The 23,172-nt window shown below is 42.3% G+C and overlaps 1 protein-coding gene across 12 annotated transcripts in view; it reads right to left on the reverse strand.

Moving 5' to 3' along the window:
• Nucleotides 1–23,172, reverse strand: part of PDE4D (phosphodiesterase 4D) — an 846,931-nt gene that overhangs the window by 327,151 nt on the left and 496,608 nt on the right. The window contains exon 1 of one of the 12 annotated variants that reach the window (XM_056540984.1): nucleotides 3,735–3,798. The exons of the other annotated variants lie outside the window; for them this stretch is intronic. Coding sequence (XP_056396959.1) covers nucleotides 3,735–3,763 — 29 coding nt within the window. The 5' untranslated portion in view covers nucleotides 3,764–3,798. Of the gene's footprint in view, nucleotides 1–3,734; nucleotides 3,799–23,172 lie in introns of those variants that run through there. 12 annotated transcript variants of the gene reach the window in all.

Consider the following 23,172-nt stretch of genomic DNA (forward strand, 5'->3'; position numbering starts at 1 on the left):
CAGTCTAGATAACTGTTGTTTTTGCTCTACTGCCCACTGATCACACATTGGTAGGCTATGCTGAGGATAAACCATCAATATTCCTTTCCAAGAAAACCCCTTTATTTCTACACAAATATAGTAAGCATATGCATTATTTAAAGGTACAGTAGTAGTGTCTGTATGAGTTTTTCTTTTTTTACTACTAGGTTATGGTAACATGTATGCGGAAACTTTTTCTGTGTACCTTTAAAAAAAGCATAGCTCTTCAGAATGACTCCACAAACACTATACAGTGTATGGCACAGAACAAAAAATAAATGCACAAAAAAGCAAAAAGTTGCAAGTAAAAATTAATTCTTGAGTTGTTTCTTTTATGCTGTTACCATTGTGATAAATTGTTTTCCTTATTATACCCCATTCTGGAAAGGTTAAATTTTAAAGGAAACCTGTCAGCTATGTTGTGTTTCCCTCATTGAGAGCGGCATAACATAGGGACAGACATAAACACACAAAAAAAATTTTTTAAAGAGGGGATCTCACTGAAAAGTGGGCGTATCAGCAAAACAAAATCTATTCCTTGTTTTTGTTTTCTATTTTAGGTGGAAATGGCCAACTAAGGGTCTATTCACACGGAAAAATGGATGCTTGCGGAATTCTGCCTCAAATTAAAGCCCATAGGCTTACATGGGATTCCGCACTCCCATTCACACTTCTTAATTTCTGCTTGCGGAATTACGCTAGCGGAATTCCGCAAGCAGAAATTCAGAAGTGTGAATGGGAGTGCGAAATCCCATAGAAATCTATAGGCTTTAATTTGAGGCGGAATTCTGCCGTGTGAATAGACCCTAAAAGTTTTTCCCACTATGCTTTCAAGTATCTATCTTTTAGATTCCCATAATCCTGAAAAGGGATCTGTTTTAGGGTGCGTTCACACTGCGGAATCTCCGCTCGGTGAATCCAGCGAGCGGAGATTCCGTCTGGCGTCCGCCGCCGAAAATACTTTGGCCCTTGGGCCGTGGGGCACTGAACCGTCACCATTGACGGCTGTGCAGTGCTCACGGAATCCGCGCAAAGAATGAGAATGTTCTTTCTTTGCGCGGAACAATTTAAGCGGCAGTATTGTCCGCCACTGAAATTCTGTAGTGTGAACGGGTCACGCGGAGACCCATTCACACTAATGTCAAGTTCACACTGCAGAATTCCGCTCACGGAATTTAGCCCGTGGAATTCTGCGGGAATTCTGTAGTGGGAACTTTCCACTTGTAAACTCATTGACAAAAAAATGTTATGTAAATAATTACAGGTGTGGTTTGATTAGACTCTGGGTCTTGCTTTAAGAGGGCCTAAACGTGCTTTCCCCACTACTGTATAAGGTGGCTTTCAGAGACTAATTGTGGGTAGTGTACCACTTGTTGGTTTGCTTTACAGGCTTTTATAATACACTTGAAGATATTTTGCACAGTTGGCAGACTTTGAGAGGGGGCACATCACTCGACTATGAGAAGTAGGATGGCTATTATAATAAATTGCCCACATCTAGACTGTTGACCAGCTGTTAGGGGGTGTTGGTAGCAATGGTTACATGGGGGCATCCGCATAAGCTAAACAGGCTCTGAAAGACCACCCAGTGGAGAGGATAGTTAAATGCACTGTCAAGCATGAGCAGATCCCATCGTTTCCTTCTCCACCATTTAAACACAGACTTAGTAAAAGAAAATAAGGTGTAAGGACACCCAATATGTGTCCTGCCATTGACAGCCACCGTTGCCTCCGTTTTCGATGGTGTTGTGAATGAAAAATCCGGAATGCTATGGACTGGAACTATGTCATCTATATTAACCCGGGTTCTATCTGGGATCTGAAGAGGGTCAGGTTTGAGCATTGAGGCCTTGAGGTGAGTGCTACACTCCTACCCCAGCTGCTGGTGGGATGATCTGGGGAGTTGTCACATAATAGTTGGTCATCCCTAGTAGTGATAGGAGGGACACAATGTGCAGAACATCCTGCTGCCACATGTGTCCACTCTTATGGTAGGGCTTTCATCTATCATTTTTCAGCAGGATAATGCTTGCCCACACACAGCAAGGGTTTTTTAGGAATGTCACCACCTGCTGGGTCAGGAGATTTATTACTAATTGATTTACAAGGCCAATTGGGATGCCAACCTATGAATGTGCCCAGCAGCAACATCTGTGGGCAAATGTGCTGCAGGATGCCAAACAGAACCTGTATGCCTCCATGCCATCTGTTTCTGATCTAAAGGCGGCCGAACAGGGTACTAGAATGGTATTCATATATCATTGTTACCATCACATATATACATATTTATTGAATTCCCTACAACGGCTCCATATAACAATTGTTCAGCATGCAGTACTTAAAACATTTCCTTAAATTTCCACAAATCCTTCTTTGTGCATTATTTATTTTGTCAATGAGTATACAATGGAGAATGGCTCAAACATTTGGTTGCTCTCCCCTGAAAATATTTTTGGCTATGTATCCATTTTGTATCTGGACTGTATTTTATGGCTTAAAAACATCCATATTTCACAGGCAAAAAGGCCTGAGATTTTCAGAACATTTTTTTACCCGATTTTTATATTTTTTTTCCCGCTGTTAAATGCAATCTTTTTGGGATGCACTTGTGTCCTTTATAGGGGCTATAGCCCAAAAGCATATCTTTTCCCTTGGGACATATTTTAGGATATCTGCAGCCCCAAATATCTCCCACACATTACCTACCAATGTATGTGCTAAAATTTGGGGTCTAACATTTCATTTTACAGCTATAAAATTAACATATGTTGGCACTATGGGATGTTTTCCCACAGACTTTAATAAAATAAGGCCTTTTTGGACGTTTCTTCAAAAAAAAATAAAAAATTTCTACATAGTCTTTGTAACCATATTGACAGTTTTTGTGGCTCATGTGCACATGTACAGCCCTGCTCTCCACTCCCAGTTGATTCTGAAACAGGATCATTCTTTAGATCAGTGATCGGACCCCTATTTAATGCAGATCAGGGACAGTTTTATAGAGAATAGGAGAACAAGGACAGTAGAGTTCCATGCTTTAAATTTTTAGGTTATTTTTCATTTACAAAATAAAGTCATATACAGAACACAGATTTAAACAGAACCCAAATAATGCTCACATGTGGATCTGTTGCAGACATTTATGCAATAGTTCCATACACATGAATAAGCCTAATTTTTGCAAACAAATCCGCTGCATGTGAGCCACCATATATACCCATATAATGCTGCCATCATTCTACCATGCACTCCTAAATAATACTGAGTGCTTTTAGTTTGCATCTTTGGGAGGCTGCGATAATAATCTGGACTCTGTGCAATTGCGCAGTTTACCAACTCTTGGACAGGCCCAAGAGAGAAACCTGCTTTAATATCATATATTACATTGTATAAGATAAGAGGTGCTTGGTTTGCATGAGAGACAGCTAACTTGTGCCAGGATTAAGCCTGTCAGTTCACTAAATACTAATCCATATGCTACAGACATAACAAGTGAGTGTAAATTACTGGACGGCACACAGTTACATATGTCTTCTTTGGTTGGGACATTCGTGAACCCACAACAAATGTAACATAAACACATAGAAAAAATATTTAAGTTTCATGGTGGAAAATATCCAAAGAATTCATATGTAAATGGGCCCCTTCACTACACAGAGGCACTGTATGCTACAAGCACAGACACCAGACACAATGCAGTTAAATATAGTTACCTGTAGGATTTCAAAAATCTCAGTCTCATTTTAGTTCTGGGCGACAGGCGAAGGCCGGGGGCTCCGGCTGAATCCAACAGGAAGGCCATGGAAAGGGCAATGTTAATGCCGTATGGAAAATATGATCCAGATGGTCATAAAAATAAATAAGCATGCAGGCATATAGGGGGTAGTGTGCAAAGACCATAGATCCCTCTTGATATTTGGGGGATTGTGCTGGCCCTCAGGTGCCAGGGTAAAGATACAGAGGGTTGTAAACTCAGACGAGGAGGGGATAACCGGGATTTCCTGCTGAGTGACACCTGCCCTATTAAAGAGCTGTCACACACAGGGTTCTGGGCAAGCAGACACTTCTGTATTGAAGAGGGAATCTCTGCCCGGCTAAATCTGTTTATCTGTTTACAAAAATAGCACTACACGGATCACATGGGGCAATTTGTTAATATGCTGTGCTTATGGTCACAGGGCATTGGGTTAACTGGGCACTGGTATGTAAACACAGACAGATTACCATTTTACTCATACCTGAAGTGTACGCATTGGCTTTATGGAGAAATTAAAGGGTAAATTCAAATCCAAGAAAGGGGGTTTATGAAAACAAAGAAAAGAAAAAAAAAAAAGTACAAGCTACAATACCAGATACAGCCATAAGACAAGAGTGCTGCTGTATGTAGAAAAAAAAGCAACCCCTTGTTCCTATTCTCATTACCCATCTTTGTGGTATAGTAACAGTACTGCAGGAATGCTGAAAAATGTTCACAGCTGAAAATTGCAAAGATTTTGGTGCAGATTGTTGCAGATTTACCTCTGTGGAAGTGGGGATAAATATGCTAATATGTTAAAGGCGTATACCAGCCCTTAGTTGTACCTATCATGATCTTGTTGTACCTATTATAATCCTCCCAGTTCACTGCCCCATCATGATAAACCCCCTGCCTTTATTTTTTATTATTTTTTAGTTTTCTACCTTGATATTGCTCTGTGTTTCCTGCTCAGGCTCAGTCAGATTCACAGACTGGGAAGGGGTGTTCCCCAGCAGGCGTGACATCATCTGAAGCCATACAGGGGAGAACTTCCTCCCTCATTCTGCTACACACAGCCCAGAGCATTTCAGTGTGAGATGAGCAATGATTGGCTAAGGCTGCACACAAAGTCCAGCACAAACTCTTGCACAGAATCCAAAGTCTGTACAAGAGATGGGGGGAAATGTGCTCTGGACACCTGTTGGCAGCTATTCTAAAAACAAATAAAACATAGAAACTTTTTTTTTTAAGCAATGTATACTAGAAATAATTTTTATTTACCATAAGGAGCGCAATAGCAAAAAAAAATTTTTAATGACAGTGCCCATTTAAAAGGTTATCTCCTATCCACATAGTATGTGTCTGATCGCAAATTGGAAATTGAAGGGGGTTCCAGAAGTCAGAACCCTGCAATTATACACTTGTCTTGTATCCTGTGGATAGGAGATTTATAGATTTATTTTTAACCTTTTAATACCCATTTCAATGGTAACTATCATTGATTTCCCTCCATTTAATGGGTCGGGCCCTCTACCAGGCCTGCGCCTGCCCCAATGCAATTTCTTTTTTCTAATGATATGTTTGACTGATGGGGTCTGGAGGAGGACTGTGCAGGGGCAGGATTCAGCCAAACTGAGAAGAAACAGTGTGTGGCAGTATTACTAGGGTTATATTAAGGGGGCACAGCATATGACAGGGTTATATTCAGAGGGTACAGTGTGTGTCAGTATTATAAAGGGCACAGTGTGTGGCAGGTTTATATTCAGTGGCACAATGTGTAGCAGGGTTATAATGATAAGTGAGGTCATACAGAGAATGTGGATCTGCTGGCAAAGTGAGGAGCCAATGATATTTGGGCATCAACAGAGAAAAGATAGAGCTGGAAGACGTCCTAGCATATGGACCAGAAAAATATGAAAATAAAAGAAATGACAACAGAGAAGAAGTCACCTGTGAGTGACTATATACTCTGAGGCAAAAAAGTATTTAGTCAGCCACCAATTGTGCAAGTTCTCCCACTAAAAAAGATGAGAGAGGCCTGTAATTTTCATCATAGGTATACCTCAACTATGTGAGATATAATAAGAAAAAAGATCTATAAAATTACAATGTCTGATTCTTAACCTGGTAAGGACCAAGGGCATAAACTTACGCCCCTAGTCTCGCTCTCGTGATATAACGCGGGGTTACACGGTAACCCTGCATCATATCAAGGCAGGCCGGAGTCAGAGTGAAGCCGGGACCCGCCACTAATAGCGTGGGGCACTGATCGCGGTGCCGCGCCCTATTAACCCTTTAGCCGCGCGCTCAAAGCTGAGCCGCATGGCTAAAAGTGAAAGTAAAATGTGCCGGTTAGCTCAGGGAGCTGTTCGGGATCGCCACGGTATAATTGCAGCATCCCGAACAGCTCTACTTCAGGAGGAAGGTCTCTTACCTTCCTTCCTGCAGTCCGATCATCGAATGATTGCTTCAAGCCTGAGATCCCGGCTTGAGCATTCAATCGCCGAAAACACTGATTGATCCATTCCTATGGAGATGCATCAATCAGTACATGCAATGTTATAGCCCCCCTGGGGGATTAATATTGCATAAGAAAAGTGTAAAAAAATCATTAAGCCTTTCAATGATCCCTTCCCCTAATAAAAGTTTGAATCACCCGGCATGTCCAAGAATAAAAAAAAAAAAAAACAGTGTAAATAAAAATAAACATAAACATATGTGGTATCGCCGCATGCGGAAATGTCCGAATTATAAAAATATACTGCTTTTTAAACCGCACGTTCAATGGCGTATGCGCATAAAAATTCCAAAGTCCAAAATAGCTTATTTTTGGTCACTTTTTATATCATGAAAAGATGAATAAAAAGCGATCAATTAGTCCGATCAATGCAAAAGTCCGACTAAAACTTCAGATCACCGCGCAAAGAATGAGCCCTCATAGCCCTCTGAACATGGAAAAATAAAAAACTTATAGGACTCAGAAAATGAAAATTTTAAACGTATAAATTTTCCTGCATGTATTTATGATTTTTTTCAGTAGTAATACAAAATCAAATCTATACAAGTAGGGTATCATTTTAACCGTATGGACCTACAGAATAAAGATAAGGTGTCATTTGTAACGAAAAATGTACTACGTAGAAACGGAAGCCCCAAAAGTTACAAAATGGCATTTTTTTTTCAATTTTGTCGTACAATGATTTTTTTTCCGTTTCGCCGTAGATTTTTGGGTACAATGATTAATGTCATTACGAAGTAGAATTGGTGGCACAAAAAATACGCCATAATACAGATTTTTAGGTGCAAAATTGAAAGAGTTATGATTTTTTTAAGTAAGGAGGAAAAAACGAAAGTGCAAAAAACAAAAAATGCTTGGTCCTTAAGGGGTTAAAGAATTTATTTGCAAATTATGGTGGAAAATAAGTATTTGGTCACCTACAAACAAGCAAGATTTCTGGCTCTCACAGACCTGTAACTTCTTCTTTAAGAGTCTCCTGTGTCCTCCACTTGTTACCTAAAGGCTCACTTTTAGCCGAAACGTTGCTGTTATTGATGCAATAAATATCAGTTTGCTACTATACTGGACCTGGCGATTGCTGCTGTTTCCTTTGGAGAGAGTGCCACTTGTTACCTGTATTAATGGCACCTCTTTGAACTTGTTATCAATATAAAAGACACCTGTCCACAACCTCAAACAGTCACACTTCAAACTCCACTATGGCCAAGACCAAAGAGCTGTCAGAGGACACCAGAAACAAAATTGTAGACCTGCACCAGGCTGGGAAGACTTAATCTGCAATAAGCAAGCAGCTTGGTATGATGAAATCAACTGTGGGATCAATTATTAAAAAATGGAAGACATGCAAGACCATTGATAATCTCCTTCGATCTGGGGCTCATCGCAAGATCTCACCCCGTGGTGTCAAAATGATCACAAGAACGGTGAGCAATAATCCCAGAACCACATGGGGGAGACCTAATGAATGACCTGCAGAGAGCTGGGACCAAAGTAACAAAGCCTACTATCAGTAACACACTACGCCACCAGGGACTCAAATCATGCAGTGCCAGACGTGTCCCCCAGCTTAAGCCAGTACATGTCCGGGCCCATCTGAAGTTTGCTAGAGAGCATTTGGATGATCCAGAAGAGTATTGAGAGAATTTCATATGGTCAGATGAAACAAAAGTATACATTTTTTGGAGGAGAAAGAATGCTGAGTTGCACCCAAAGAACACCATACCTACTGTGAAGCATGCGGGTGAAAATATCATGCATTGAGGTTGTTTTTCTGCTAAGGGACCAGAATGACTGATCCATGTAAAGGAAAGAATGAATGGTGCCATATATCTTGAGGTTTTGAGTGAAAACCTCCTTCCATCAGCAAGGGCATTGAAGATGAAACGTGGCTGGGTCTGTCAGCATCACAATGAACTGCATGGGCAACAAAGGAGTGGCTTTGTAAGAAGCATTTCAAGGTCCTGGAGTGGCCTAGTCAGTCTCCAGATCTTAACCCCATAGAAAACCTTTGGAGGGAGTTGAAAGTCCATGTTGCCCAGCAACAGCCCTCAAAAAAATCACTGCTCTAGAGGAGATCTGCATGGAGCAATGGGCCAAATACCAGCAACAGTGTGTGAAAACCTAGTGAAGACTTTCAGAAAACGTTTGACCTCTCATTGCTAAAAAAAAAAAAAAAGGGTATACAACAAAGTATTGAGATGAACTTTTGTTATTGACCAAATACTTATGTTCCACCATAACTTGCAAATAAATTCTTAAAAAATTAGACAATGTAATTATATGGATATTTTTTCTCATTATGTCTCCCATAGTTGAGGTATAGCTATGATGATTATACAGGCCTCTATCATATTTTTAATTACAGGCCTCTCTCATATTTTTAAGTGGGAGAACTTGCACAATTGGTGGCTGACTAAATATTTTTTGCCCCACTGTATCACTTTGCCTCATTAATGCTGTAGTCACTTTTAAAGGGGTTATCCAGGAAAAAACTTTTTTTTTTATAGATCAACTGGCTCCAGAAAGTTAAACAGATTTGTAAATGGCTTCTATTAAAAAATCTTAATCCTTTCAGTACTTATGAGCTTCTGAAGTTAAGGTTGTTCTTTTGTGTCTAAGTGCTCTCTGATGACATGTGTCTCGGGAACCGCCCAGTTTAGAAGCAAATCCCCATAGCAAACCTCTTCTAAACTGGGCGGTTCCCAAGACACGTGTCATCAGAGAGCACTTAGACAGAAAAGAACAACCTTAACTTCAGAAGCTCATAAGTACTGAAAGGATTAAGATTTTTTAATAGAAGTAATTTACAAATCTGTTTAATTTTCTGGAGCCAGTTGATATATATATATATATATATATATATATATATATATATAAAGTTTTTTCCTGGATAACCCCTTTAAGTTCTGCAGTGATGCTGGGTGTCCCGATTCCCCAATATATAGCTCTCTATCTGTTTCAGAATTACAACTCCCATAATGCCTGAGGCTCTCCAGGTATGATGGGAGTACCCTATGTGTCTAGACCAGTGTTTCCCAACCAGTGTGCCTCCAGCTGTTGCAAAACTACAACTCCCACCATTCCCGGACAGCCGAAGGCTGTCCGGGAATGGTGGGAGTTGTAGTTTTGCAACAGCTGGAGGCACACTGGTTGGGAAACACTGGTCTAGACATACTATCTATTGCTTTTTTCGATTCTGTTCATCTTCCTCAAAATACTACAGACAAAGGGTCATGATACAAGAAGAACACGTCTCTCCGACAAGAAGCAGTGTGACGCTCTCTTTCCAGCTCACACTTCTGCATACTTTGTATTCTCTCTTTAAATCATTACATTAAAACCTCCCAACACAGACGGTCTCATCGAGGTCAGGCACATAAGCTCCTTACAATTAAGATTATTGTGGAGAAGTCTTAAGCCTTGACTTCAAAAACTGCATCCAGTGGCTTGAACGGCTACTGAACTGACTCTAATAGTCACTAATAATTTATATCCAGTGTCATTATGGGAGCCTCAGGATTATACAGTCTATTATTCAGTTACAACTGTAGAAAATAGTCAAACCCTAATCGAAATCTGAGTATTCTGGTTGGGTGGATTTGGTTTAGCACAAAGCAGATCACTTTAATGGGAGATGTAAGAAGCCGTCGCCTTCAAATTTTTTGTGTAAAACATTATGTGTGGTCAGTGCACATTGTTCATTGGCCGAGTATCACATGACTGACGCATGGCTCCATTCTTTCAGACAGATTCTCCTTGTAAGGGTTTTCTGTTTAAACATTTGAATTTCCAATAGTGTTAAAGGGGTATTCCAGTGAAAAAAAAAAATTTTTTTTCATATCAACTGGCTCCAGAAAGTCAAACAGATTTACTTCTATAAAAAAAAATTTGTAATCCTACCAGTACTTATCAGATGCTGAAGTTGAATTGTTCTTTTCTGTCTGACAACAGTCTCTCTGCTGACCACCCCTGTCAGTCTCAGGAACAAATCCCATAGCAAACCTCTTCTGCTCTAGACAGTTCCTGAGACAGACAGCAGTGTCAGCGGAGAGCACTGTGGTCAGACAGAAAAGAACAACTCAACTTCAGCAGCTGATAAGTACTGGTAGGATTAAGATTTTTTTTAAAGGGGTACTACCGTGCTGACAACTTATCCCCTGTCTAAAGGATAGGGGATAAGTTGCATGATCGCTGTTCGCTCCGGGGCCTGATGAGAGCGGGGTGCTGCGTGCGAGATTGCGGGGGTCCCCAGTGGCGGGACCCTGCGCAATCAAGCAACTTATCCCCTATCTTTTAGATAGGGGATAAGTTGTCAGCACGGTAGTACCCTTTAATAGAAGTAACTTACAAATCTGTCTGACTTTCTGGAGCCAGTTAATATGAAAAAAAAAAAAATAGTTTTTCACCGGACTACCCCTTTAAGGTTCATAGAGGGTAGCCCATTATTAATAATCTCTAATCTATTGGCTGTAGCAGAAAGCATCTAAGACTACTTTCACACTGCCGTTTCTCCCCATCGTGAACGCCCGTCGGTCACTTTTTTTTCTGACTTTAACAGCCATTCTCTTAACGGGGAGCAATGACAAATAAAGGGTCCCGGCGGCTCCTATTTACTATTATGGGGGCCGCCGGGACCAGTTATGAATAGCGGGAGAAAAAGAAGGCACATGCTGTAATCTTTCTCCCGCTATTCTGCAGTGGCTGTCACACTGCTGGGCACCTACATCAGTGTAAAAGGGCCAGCATTCCACAAAAAAGCAAATGATTTCAATGTGTACAATGTAATTCTTCCTTTCACCAGTGGTGGCACTGCTGGGCAAGTGAACACTGACGCTTAGGCTACATTTACACTATAGAATTTCTGAGAGAAAAAAATTCTGCTCAGACATTTGAGCGCAGCAGCCTCCTATTGTCTTCAATAGGATTCTGCTGCACCGTGCACACTGCAGAATACCTTCAGTGGAAAATTCTGCTGAAAAAATCAATTTCTGCATGGGCATTCTGCTGCAGCAGAGTCATATTCATTTAAATGGGATTCTATTGCACTGTGCACACGGCAGAATTTCCTGATTGACATGTCTATTCTTTCTGCAGATTCCGCTTAGAAATACATTGCCGTCTAAGAAACAGCACAGTCCCAGTGCCCGCTGGATCATTGAAATGTGCGGAATGTTTGCCCATGTTTTCCAGGCGGAGGTTACACACAGAATCGACAGTGTGAACATAGCCTCATTCTTTCAGGGGAAATCTGCACAGTCTGCATTGCTGTCAGCAGTGATGGCACATGTCTGCATATTCCTAGCCTAGTGTAGATTGATTTTAAAGGCACCAGCTGCAGAACCCTCTGGGGTTTCTCTCCCGTGCTGTAGTAAATCTCATTGATTTGAATGGGACAGTTCACATTCATCTTGCATCTTAGTTTGGACGCTGGATAGTTAGACATACAGCACAATAGCCTAATGGGCAAACGCATCTTGCTGTGTTTCCCCCTGTGACCTGCACAATTATTTATCACAGGATACTAAATATGACCATGCAGCTTCTATGGAGTTAAAGGGGTATTCCGGATTTATACATCTAATCCCCTATTCAAAGGATAGGGCATAAGATGTATGATCGCAGGGGTCCCGCCACTGGGGACCTCCACAATCTCGGTGCAGCCCCCGGCATTCTGTGCCTCCGAGAAGGGGACGTGACATCATGACAACGCCCCCTAGTGACATCACGCCATGACATGATGTCATGATGTCACTAGGGGGCATGGTGTGATGTCATGCCATTAGGGGGCGTGGCTGTGATGTCACGTCCCCGTCTCTAACACAGCACCCGGCACATAAAGCTGGGGGCTGCACCGAGATCACCTGGGCCCCCAGCGTAGGGACCCCTGCAATCATACATCCTATGCCCGATCCTTTGAATAGGGGATAAGATGTATAAATCTGGAATACCCCTTTAACTCAATAGCAGCTGGTTGGTCATATTTAGTATCCTGCGATCAATAATTGTGTAGGCCACAGTGGAAAAAACAAACAAAAAACAAGCAAACCTTGCCTTGGCTGGTCCAATACCATTTAATGTTGCATGATGATAACTGTGCAGGACGGCAAAGAAAAGGATACAATGTGTTATAGGTGGAGGGACAAATGAACACCAGGCCAATGTGTCCTGTGTTGCACTACCCAGTACTATTACTGCTGGTCCATTTTTTTACATTTGTTAAGACCCCCCCCCCCCCCCCCCCCCTCCGATACATAGATCTCATCTCCTTTGTCATATTCACCTTTTTCCTCCATCGCTCTTCAATAACAAGAAGCCGCTCTAGCAGTACGGTAATTTCTACACTAGGTGGAGACAAATCCACATTGATGGAAAACATCTTGCTAAATCCCCCTGTATTTCAGAATAAGAAGAGTTGTTCTTAAAGTCATTTCGAGTGAAGGTTATTTATAGGGGGTAGAGCACACACTTCCAGCATACATTTTATATAGAGCATTTATTACAATAACATTGAAATATAACGTACACCTTCTCTTCTGTGGGAACACATTATATACCGTATTTTTCACCGTATAAGACGCACTTTTTCTTCCCCAAAACTGGGGGGGGGGGGGAAAGTTGGTGCGTCTTATACAGCAAATACCCACCTATCGGGTCGGTCCCTGCGGCCATCAACCAATTGCGTTGATGCCCTGTATTAACCCTTCAGACGCGGTGATCAAAGCTGACCGCCGCGTCTGAAGGGAAAGTAACACTAACCCGGCTGTTCAGCTGGGCTGTTCGGGACCGCCACAATGAAATCGCGGCGTCCCGAACAGCTTACAGGACACCGGGAGGGACCTTACCTGCTTTCTCGGTGTCTGCTGCGTGCCGGGATCCCCCCCTGCATGGTGTCGAACACGCCGTCCCGTCATCCAATAGGAGCAGCGTCCGTAGCGGCGTCCGTAGCGGCGTGCGTAGCGACGTGATGACGGCGACAAAGAGCGTGGATCCCGGGGAAGAAGACGTCCAGAGCGTCGGGGACACCATGGGGATGCGGCGACAGCGATGGAGCGACATCCAGGGCGGCGGTCACGAGTCCGGAGCGGCGGGGACACGTGAGTATTACCTCCTATCCAGTGGTCTTCAACCTGCGGACCTCCAGATGTTGCAAAACTACAACTCCCTGCATGCCCAGACAGCCAACGGCTGTCCGGGCATGCTGGGAGTTGTAGTTTTGCAACATCTGGAGGTCCGCAGGTTGAAGATCACTGTTGGGTGCAGAATCTTTTTTTTCTAGATTTTGCACCTTAAAAATTGGGTGCGTCTTATATGCCGGTGCGTCCTATAGGGCTAAAAATACGGTACATATGAACATATTAATATGAATACGAATACTGATGCCTTCAGGTGCTCCGGTGGGCTGGAAAAGGTGGATACAGTCCTAGGAGAGAGTCTCCAGCCCACCGGAGCACCTGAAAACTGAACTCATTTATGCAGGATAAAGTCAGCAACTGCCGAGCCGAGAAGTTCGTGACGAATCGAATCACTGTAACTTCTCTCATCTCTATCTCCATTACAATGAAAAATGTTGATGGTGATTGCAGAAATATCTTTGTTATGATACGTTCACATGGCGCAGAAAAATGATCTCTAACCATCTGAATGGTCTGTTTTAGTGAATTTCTGCAAACTGCACTCACACAGATGAATGAAGTACCTGTGCATTGTACAGGAAATATTACAAATACAGTGATCCCTCAACTTACAATGGCCTCAACATACAATAGTTTCAACATACAATGATATTTTCTGGACCATTGTAACTTGAAACCAGAATCAAGATACAATGCTATGGAATCTGCGAAACGTGTCAAGGGCTGGAAGAACCGACCAATCAGAATGTACATTTCACTGGTAAAACCCCTGTATTCCTAAAGTGCATGCACTGACTGATGTCTGGTAGCGCCCCCTACAGTACAGGGAGGTATTACATGTTCTGTACTACTCTTTACCTGTATTACTGAAGTGCATGCACTGACTGATGTCTGGTAGCGCCCCCTACAGTACAGGGAGGTATTACATGTTCTGTACTCTTTACCTGTGCCAGGGTTACCTGTTCCTTTGGACACCTGGTGAGGGCGACTCCATTTGCCTTTTTTTTTTTTTTTTAGGACATTGCGTGTTCTGTACAGGACCCTGAAGAAGCTTCTGTCCTCTACATAGACCAGTGTTTCCCATAGAGGGTGCCTCCAGCTGTTGCAAAACTACAACTCCCAGCATGCCCGGACAGCCGGAGGCTGTCCGGGCATGCTGGGAGTTGTAGTTTTGCAACAGCTGGAGGCACCCTCTTTTGGAAACACTGAAATAGACAGTGATTTACAGCTCCCAGCAGATCTTTCTTACTTTTATATGTAAGGATTTGCTTTATCTATATTAGTTATCTACTTATTTTTCTTTTATCCTCACTTTTTCCTATTTTTGGAAGACATTTTGGGGCTTCAGAACCAATTACCAGGTTTCCATAGAGTTCTGCACTCAACATACGATGGTTTCAACATACAATAGTCGTCCCAGAACCAATTAATATTGTAACTTGAGGGACCACTGTATTGTTATTATTTTGGAAAGTTTCTGCAAATAATGTTAAGGGAGGGTGGTGAAGGCAGGGCTTTCTAAAGTTACCAGCTGTACTGGGCATACCCAAGGTGCTTCCCTTCACCAGATTCCTCGTGTTAGCTCCCTCTGCTGGTCAACAGTGGGAAATATGACAAGTTATTAATTAATTTTTCATATTTTGTGACAAGTAAATATTTTTTAAAATATTTCCAAAAATATTTAAAAAATTTGAAAAATGTATTTGCATTTGTACTGGGTAAGGAACAGCTTCCTCTAACCCCTCAAAAGCCTGCAACTCACATTATAGCCACTGGGTGGCAACACATAGACACAAAAGGCATGAACGTTTCCTGACAGAGTGCTGTTACCCATTTTGGTAAATGGCAATTCAGGCAAAAGAAAATTAACAACCCATTATAGGGATCTGCTCACCTTGTTTGGTTGTGTATCAAACACAACCACTAGTAGTGCGTTTGGTTATAAATGTGGTGCTGCCTTCCTGGTATCGGCGTGGGGATACCTCAACCAAAGTGACATCAGTGGGCTTGAATGGAAAATGGACATTCAGGCTACAGCGCGGCCCACCAGAAGAACAGTCTTGTTGATATCAATACTTTCTTTATTGTGCCAAAATACAACACGTTTCTACAGTGCCTCTTTGTCAGGTATATAGGCTTAAATAAGAACAACTCATATAGACAGGTATTTGTACATGGATTTTGTGGCGCCAAGCATTAAGAAACGCCCACTGGGCGTGTAAAACATCACCATCATGTATATTGAAATAAAACATATAGATAAATGCAAATTGCTAAAAGGGAGGGCCATGGAGGGATGATCACCGCTTCCCAATTCTAAAAATGATTTTTAGAATCAAGAAGCGCCGATCATTCCTCCACGGCCCTCCCTTTTAGCAATTTGTATTTATCTGTTTTATGTTTTACATGCTCAGTGGGTGTTTATTAAAGGGGTATTCAGGTGAAAACATTTTTTTTTTAATGAACTGGTGCCAGAAAGTTAAACAGATTTGTAAATTACTTCTATTAAAAAATCTTAATCCTTTTAGTACTTTTTAGCAGCTGTATGCTACAGAGGAAATTCTTTACTTTTTGAATTTCTTTTTTGTGTTGTCCACAGTGCTCTCTGCTGACACCTCTCTCCGTGTTAGGAACTGTCCAGAGTAGCATAGGTTTGTTATGGGGATTTTCTCCTGCTCTGGACAGTTCCTGATACGGGCAACAGGTGTCAGCAGAGAGCACTGTGGACAACACAAAAAATGTTCCTCTGTAGCATACAGCTGCTAAAAATTACTAAAAAGGATTAAGATTTTTAAATAGAAGTAATTTACAAATCTGTTTAACTTTCTGCCACCAGTTCATTTAAAAAGAAAAAAAAAGTTTTCTACCGGAGTACCCCTTTAACGCTTGGCGCCAGAAACGCCATGTATAATACCTGTCTGTGTGTGTTGTTGTTATGTAAGCCTTTATACCTGACAAAGAGGCACTGTAGCCTTGAAATGCGTTGTATTTTGATACAATAAAGAAACTAATGATACCAACAAGCCTGTTCTTCTGGTGGATCGCGGCGTAGCCCGGATTTCCATTTTCTATTCAAGCCCACTAATGAAGAAAGGTAAGGAAGGACACATCTGTTCAGCATGGTGTGCAAGTCACATGGATCCTTCAAATGCAGTAATAGAGTTTAGATCAAGTTGTTACTTATCGCAACATGGAGGCCATTTCTCTCATTAAATCCAATAAACTGATATAACTTTTAACAAAGCCATATCCAAGGTATGCAAGCTTAGTAAATACTGTTCGTCCTGTAAACTATTCCTCCAACCCGCAGGAGAAAAACAATAGCCTAAAGCAGTGTTTTCCAACCAGTGTGCATCCAGCTGTTGCAAAACTACAACTCCTAACAAGCCCGGACAGCCAAAGGCTGTCCGGGCATGCTGGGAGTTGTAGTTTTTAAACAGCTGGAGACACACTGTTTGGAAAACACTGGTCTAGAGCTAACACTGGCTGCATACAGTGGCGTACAGTTGTGTACCCTTACATTATTTAAAATTTTGTTAAAAAAATTATCATGGAAGAAATCCAGTACATTGCCTAAAATTATAGCAAAACCTTCAGCCACTGGGTGACTACATATAAAATAAACATCTCCTGACATTATGGGAAATACTAGCAAAACCGCCAACAGGCTGCAATTCCCCTTACAACCACTGGGTGACCATGAATAGTATGAACATCTCCTAATAGAGTAATCATGTTTTTTTATCCCCCAATTTGCCAAAGTGGTCGTCTTGAGCTCATATCATTAGATGTTCAGTTAATGGAAGACACGTGTATTTCGAAAGAACATAGGTGATGGGTAGCTATTAAAGGAAATGGGGAATCAGTCAGCTATATTTGGTGCCAAGAGGTTTAGATACTGTTAAATGGCTGTTGGGGCACAAAACCAAACTGTACCTTTCCTGGAGCTGATGGTGGCTGCCAAACATATAAAACTTATTTTTTTATGTCTCAGTCACGTGTCAAGGAGGCATGGCCTAGCTGCTCAAGTGCCACAGCCTGGCATGTCTCCTAGCTCACTCTCATTTCCCAGTCTCTCCTTGAATGACATCAATGAGGGTCTCAAAAATAAGGGCGAGCAGGCTGTGGCAATTCAACACCATGGCCACGCCTTTAACCAACAGGGCAAACAATGGCGCCACAGAGTTGAGCAACAGTTTCTGAAGCTTTGTTTTACAATAAAATTGGCTAAAAAATCTTGGGCATATAAATGGTGCAAAATACAATAACCATGAACTCTTTACACAGTCATGGGTGCCCTGCTGGTGGTTAGGAGAACCTCTGAATACCATGAATCAAGCATTAGACTTTACCTTCCCTATTGCCCACTTGTCCATTACTATGGGAACAGCTTAAGTAATGGATGGATTCATCCTACCTTAAATGACTTTAAAGAAGTACACTGCCATGGTGATCACTTACCTGCAAGACAAAAGAAATAGGATAGAATTGACATATTGTAACAATGAATTACACAAAACATGGCATTCGTCTCAATAGCTCATTCATTATTAGTTGTTGTTCTGCATGATGGACAAAATGGTGGCAAATGCAAGTTCTTCAATCCTTCCTCTTAGTATAGTACTGTATAAGGTATATACAAATAAGACGGCAAGTGGAATGCAATTTCTACAAATATAGTAACCCATTGCTGCCTCCAATAGTAAGGCTAGATCTTTTGTGAGCACAACCCTTTCTAATCCATTAGTAGGGCTACAATTGTGGAGGTTGATGATGATATACAGTACCCTCTTGTAAGGTCCAGTCTAGACTGCTCTTTATGTCAGTGCTCAGCGCTAACTAGAAAAAAAAACTGTGGGCGCAAACGGCTTGTTCCACCTTGGATGGAGGAGCCAATGGATAACAGAAGAACCGGCACCTGGTACTAACCAGGGCTTCAAGCAACCTTGGATGTACGGTAACTTTTATATTACATTGGTCCCTCAATTTACAATATAAATTGGTTCCAGGACGACCATTGTATGTTGAAACCATTGTATGTTGAGACCATAACTCTATGGAAACCTGATAATTGATTCTGAAGCTACAAAATGTCATCCAAAAATAGGAAAAAGTGAGGATTAAAGAAAAATACATAGATAACTAATATAGATATAGCAAGTCCTTACATATAAAAGTAAGAAAGATCTGCTGGGAGGTGTAAATCACTGTCTATGTAGAGGACAGGAGCTTCTTCAGGGTCCTGTACAGTACACAGTGTCCTAAAAAGTAAGATGGAGCTGCCCCCACCTGGAGCAGCTATCCCGGGCACAGGTAAAGAATAGTACAGAACATGTACAGAACCTGTGCTTTAGGGAGGTGCTATCAGACAGCCAGTCAGTGCATGCACTTCAGGAATACAGGGGTTTTACCAGTGAAATGTTTTTATTGGTCAGTTCTTCCCGCCATTGACATGTTTCACAGATCTGGACTGTCCATAGCATTGTATGGTGAGTCGTGTTTCAACCTACAATGGTCCAGAAAAGACTATTGTATGTTGAAAATATTGTATGTTGAGGCCATTGTAAGTTGAGGGATCACTGTACTTTTTTGGAGAAATGTATATATATATATATATATATATATATATATATATATATATTAAAAGGGGATAAGTATGAATATGAAAAGGGGATAAGTATTCTCCTTAGGGGACACCACTTTTTGTGTAAGGAGATTCAAAAAAGGCCAACATCACTCCACCGAGCCTAGCACTCCCCTTTTTCTAGTCTACAGGCCTCTAACCAGCCAAGCCAGAACACCCTGCTCCGTACTGAAGAAGGGCAAAAACCCTGAAGCAGCGCTGACTGCAGATGGGCCCTCTTCCTTTCTGGGGAGAGTTCTGGCTTAGCATAAAATCCCAATCAGTTTCTAAGACTCTGTATTTGGAGCTAAAGCTAGTTATAGGGATTTAAGGAATGCTACCTGTGAAGGTGGTGTGATGAACCACTTTGCATATTCCTTTATAAATAAATACACAGGTGTGTCCTTTCTCAAAGGGATACTCCAGATTTTTTTCAACTTATCCCCTTTTAAAAGCATAGGGGATGAGTATCCCAGAGGTCGTAACCCATGCGATCTTCAGAATGGCGCCCGATTATCTCTATGCATGGAGTAAGTGATCAACATTAACTGTCTGTGGTGTCCCGGTACCGTATTATATACGCTACCTGTGTAGAGGTCCCCATAGCCAGAGTCCCTAGGACGTCAGGGGGCCCTCTGTTGTAGATCCCCCCCTTGTCACCTCACATTTAGTCTATAACTATATAGCAGTTCTATTCAATATTAATATAAGTATAAGGAGATATATATATATATATTTTAGTTATCTACCTGTTCGGAGCATAGCAGGACCTGCGGGTCAGAATAGGTAGAAACTCTATGGTTTTTGCTTTAGGACCTTTGGAGGTTCCGGTGATGTGTTCACCCACAATGCACTGTAACGGTGAGTGATAGTCGTTACGGACCAATCCAAAACGGCCGACCCCTGCCCATATAAGGGACCCGCGCCATCTTGATCCCTCTCTTGGGTTGCTGACTCTGGAAGAGGTAGGACCTCCCCAACTTACAAGACAAATTACTAGGCCAAAGCCTTGCGGCCTCGGCCTCTAACCTAGTGGATAAACTAAGCAATTCCCCGCTACTCATCGCAAGATCACTGGACCTAACTACTCCCCTAAATCCAGCGGATCTCTGCTAAATAATCCTTCAAAAGCTAAATTGGGCTTATCTGATCCCAACCGACTGTCAATCGCTGCTCAAGCTATATGTAAGAGACTCTGTTATCTGGACTGTTACTACTGTTATTTGCACAGAAACTCCTCAGTAAAAGTTCCTGCAAGTTTTCAGTTAACAGCGGTTGTGGACAATCCTTTCTTTCTGCATCACCTATTGCTCTTGGGAAGGGTGGCAATAGGCCTATCAAGAAACACAGCATTTAACCCTCACCCTGGCGTCACGAGTGACAAGGGTTAACAGCGCCCTTAACTATCCTGCACAAAGACACCCTAACTATCCTACACTCGCACAAGACAGTATCCTCCACCACATGTCTATGGGAGTGCTAGAGATACACAAACACTGTACTCTGGTATCCCTGTCACCCCCATAGTGCATAGAGGGGGCATGGCGATCATGCGCTCTGTATATAGTGAGAAGTGGACACCGTTCTGGAGATTGTGGGGGCCCCAGCGGCTGGACCCCCCACGATCAGACACTCTGGACACTCTATGCTTTGGGGATAAGTTTGAAAACGATGGAGTCCCCTTTTAAGAAAGGACAAACGTGTGTGTGTGTGTGTGTGATTTCAGGAACTGTCTTTCCAACTATAAATGAAAAAAGAAAGAAAAAAAGTAAATAAAAGTTTTAGCTTTTCTGTAGAATAAAACCTTGCACTCGGTTTACCTCTCCTATCAGCATTCTTAGAACTAGTTTCTTTGCAATAATCCGTACACAAAGGCAGTCATCATAAAACTACACAATAGCGGCATCCAACATCTGAACAAACTATTTGTGTTATCACAGTCAAACTCTTTACAAGGACAGGGACTCAAGGATATCCCTCTGTAACACAGCTGATACAAATGAACTACTACTGTATCAAGGCTGTTTTACTTTAAGATAATAAGAAAACTGAAGTGTTCTTATGTTTTTCAAGCCCAGTTCTATGGGCCTGTAGTATCCTTTCCTAAATAGTCACCATCGTTTCAACAAAATCAATAGTACAAGAAATGTATTATATCAGACTAAATGTTTTATTCACTCTTACACCAGACCCTCCCCCCCCCCCCCCCCCCACGCACAGAAGAAAAAAAAAGAAAGAAAAAAAAAAGCTAAATTCTGCCTTGTGCTTACAGGGCTTGAATTATTGCTTACACTGCTCAGTACTGCTCTATAATGTCACCCATGCTGTTGCTGCTGTTAGAGTATACTATAAAGAAAAGCAGAATCCCTTTACTGTATGGGACTGATCACATATGTTAGGACTGGACAAACAATGATAGACCTTAACCGGGATCCCTTGTAACCCTTCCCAATAAAAACATAACATTTTAACTTTAAATGGGTGGGGGTAGGCCACAGCTTTTATTTAAATATATAAATAACATTAAATAAGGCACTCAAAAACTTTAAACATTTTTTGGGTTATTGCGGTGTGGTTCCCCGACTCCGGTGAGCACGAATGCACATAAACCCCTCCGCATGTGCAAAATTGCTCCTTACATCCGCCAAGAAGAAGCCAGTGTATTCCTACACCGGGCACTGACCCCCACCCAGCAGGTACAAGGCCTGCTCCACACTGTCCTGCAGGCCGGACAAGAATATATCGAGCCCTATGTCAGTCAAGTGTATGCCATCGGACCTCAGCAAAGTCCTATTGTCCCCTTCCAACTGCCGATGCCTCACTACCACCCCGGACCGCAAATGGTCAAAACACGACACCCTCGCATTGACTGTTTGTCAAACCCGCTTGACCTCAGCAACATCCCTAGCACCAGTCCAAACTATTCTTGGCACTATCTCCAACCAAACTAAAATTAGCTCAGGGAAAAAAACAATAAAAACGGCCCAATTTGCAGCGCATTAAGGTGAGCAATTCCACTAAGCGTAAAAAAAAACCCACAGTTTGTTGCCACCAGCGTGCACAACCAGAACCACGGGGCCCTGGGCACGCATGCTGATGTCAACAACCTTGGGAAGGACCAGAGCCCATCGAAGACCACCAATACCCTGCCAGGAAACCTCGATCCAGAGGAAACCCAGGTTACGACCTCCTGGGTGAACTTCCGCATGTTGAGTGGCCCGAGCCACGTGGGAGTGACCCACGGTCCACACAGCAGGCCGGGGGAAAACCTAAAGAGATTAAAATTCAACAGTAAGCCTGGTCTTATATATCATGAGTAGCAAGCAGAGCACAATCTACCCAATCTTTTGACCGACTCCTCTGAGAGGTCAGCCCTCCCGCTTCTGTCCCAGCGCTAAATTGGAAGGAGTGAGTACCAAATTCCCCCGGAAAAAGCCCCAGCTCCCGCAAGCAATGCCTGAAAACCGCCAAAAACTTGAAGTGAGTGAGCGGAGAAGAGTCCTCATGTACCAAAAATTGCGAGCCCACCTGTAGCAGCGACAAATAGTCCAGGACAAGTTGGACCAGGCACACAGGTCCCACTGCCGGGAGCAAGGGAATCCAAGACCCCCGACCGGACAGGTCCTTCTTGGAACGGGAAACTAGCAAACGAACATAACCCGGACTTGCAAAAACATCAGTGAATAAAAGCCCACCCAGTTTGAATTTGGATGGGGGGAGGAGTTCCCTAACCTTAAGGGCGGCAAAAAAGGAGAGAGCGAAGGCAAACACCACCCTAGCGCACTCAACCAGGCGGCAAAGCAGGGCGTAAGACACCGACCGCCTGGTGTCGACTGTGGAACACTCGCGGCGCCAACCCTCCAAGGGCTGGGAAATCAAAAAGAAAGAAGTGATATGATTGGTTGCTATGGGCAACTGTGCAACTTTTCCTCTGGACAGGTTTGAATAAATCTCAAAAATATTTGTTAGATTTATTAGAAAGATAATGAGATAAATAGATAGATAGATTTGAGATGAGATGATACATAGATAGATATATATGAGATAGATAGATAGATAGATAGATGGTTATGAGATAGATAGAGACTATGGGGGAGATTTATCAAAACCTGTGCAAAGGAAAAGTTGCCCAGTTGCCCAT

Source organism: Hyla sarda, chromosome 1 (assembly GCF_029499605.1).
Source record: "Hyla sarda isolate aHylSar1 chromosome 1, aHylSar1.hap1, whole genome shotgun sequence".
Lineage (NCBI taxonomy): Eukaryota > Metazoa > Chordata > Amphibia > Anura > Hylidae > Hyla > Hyla sarda.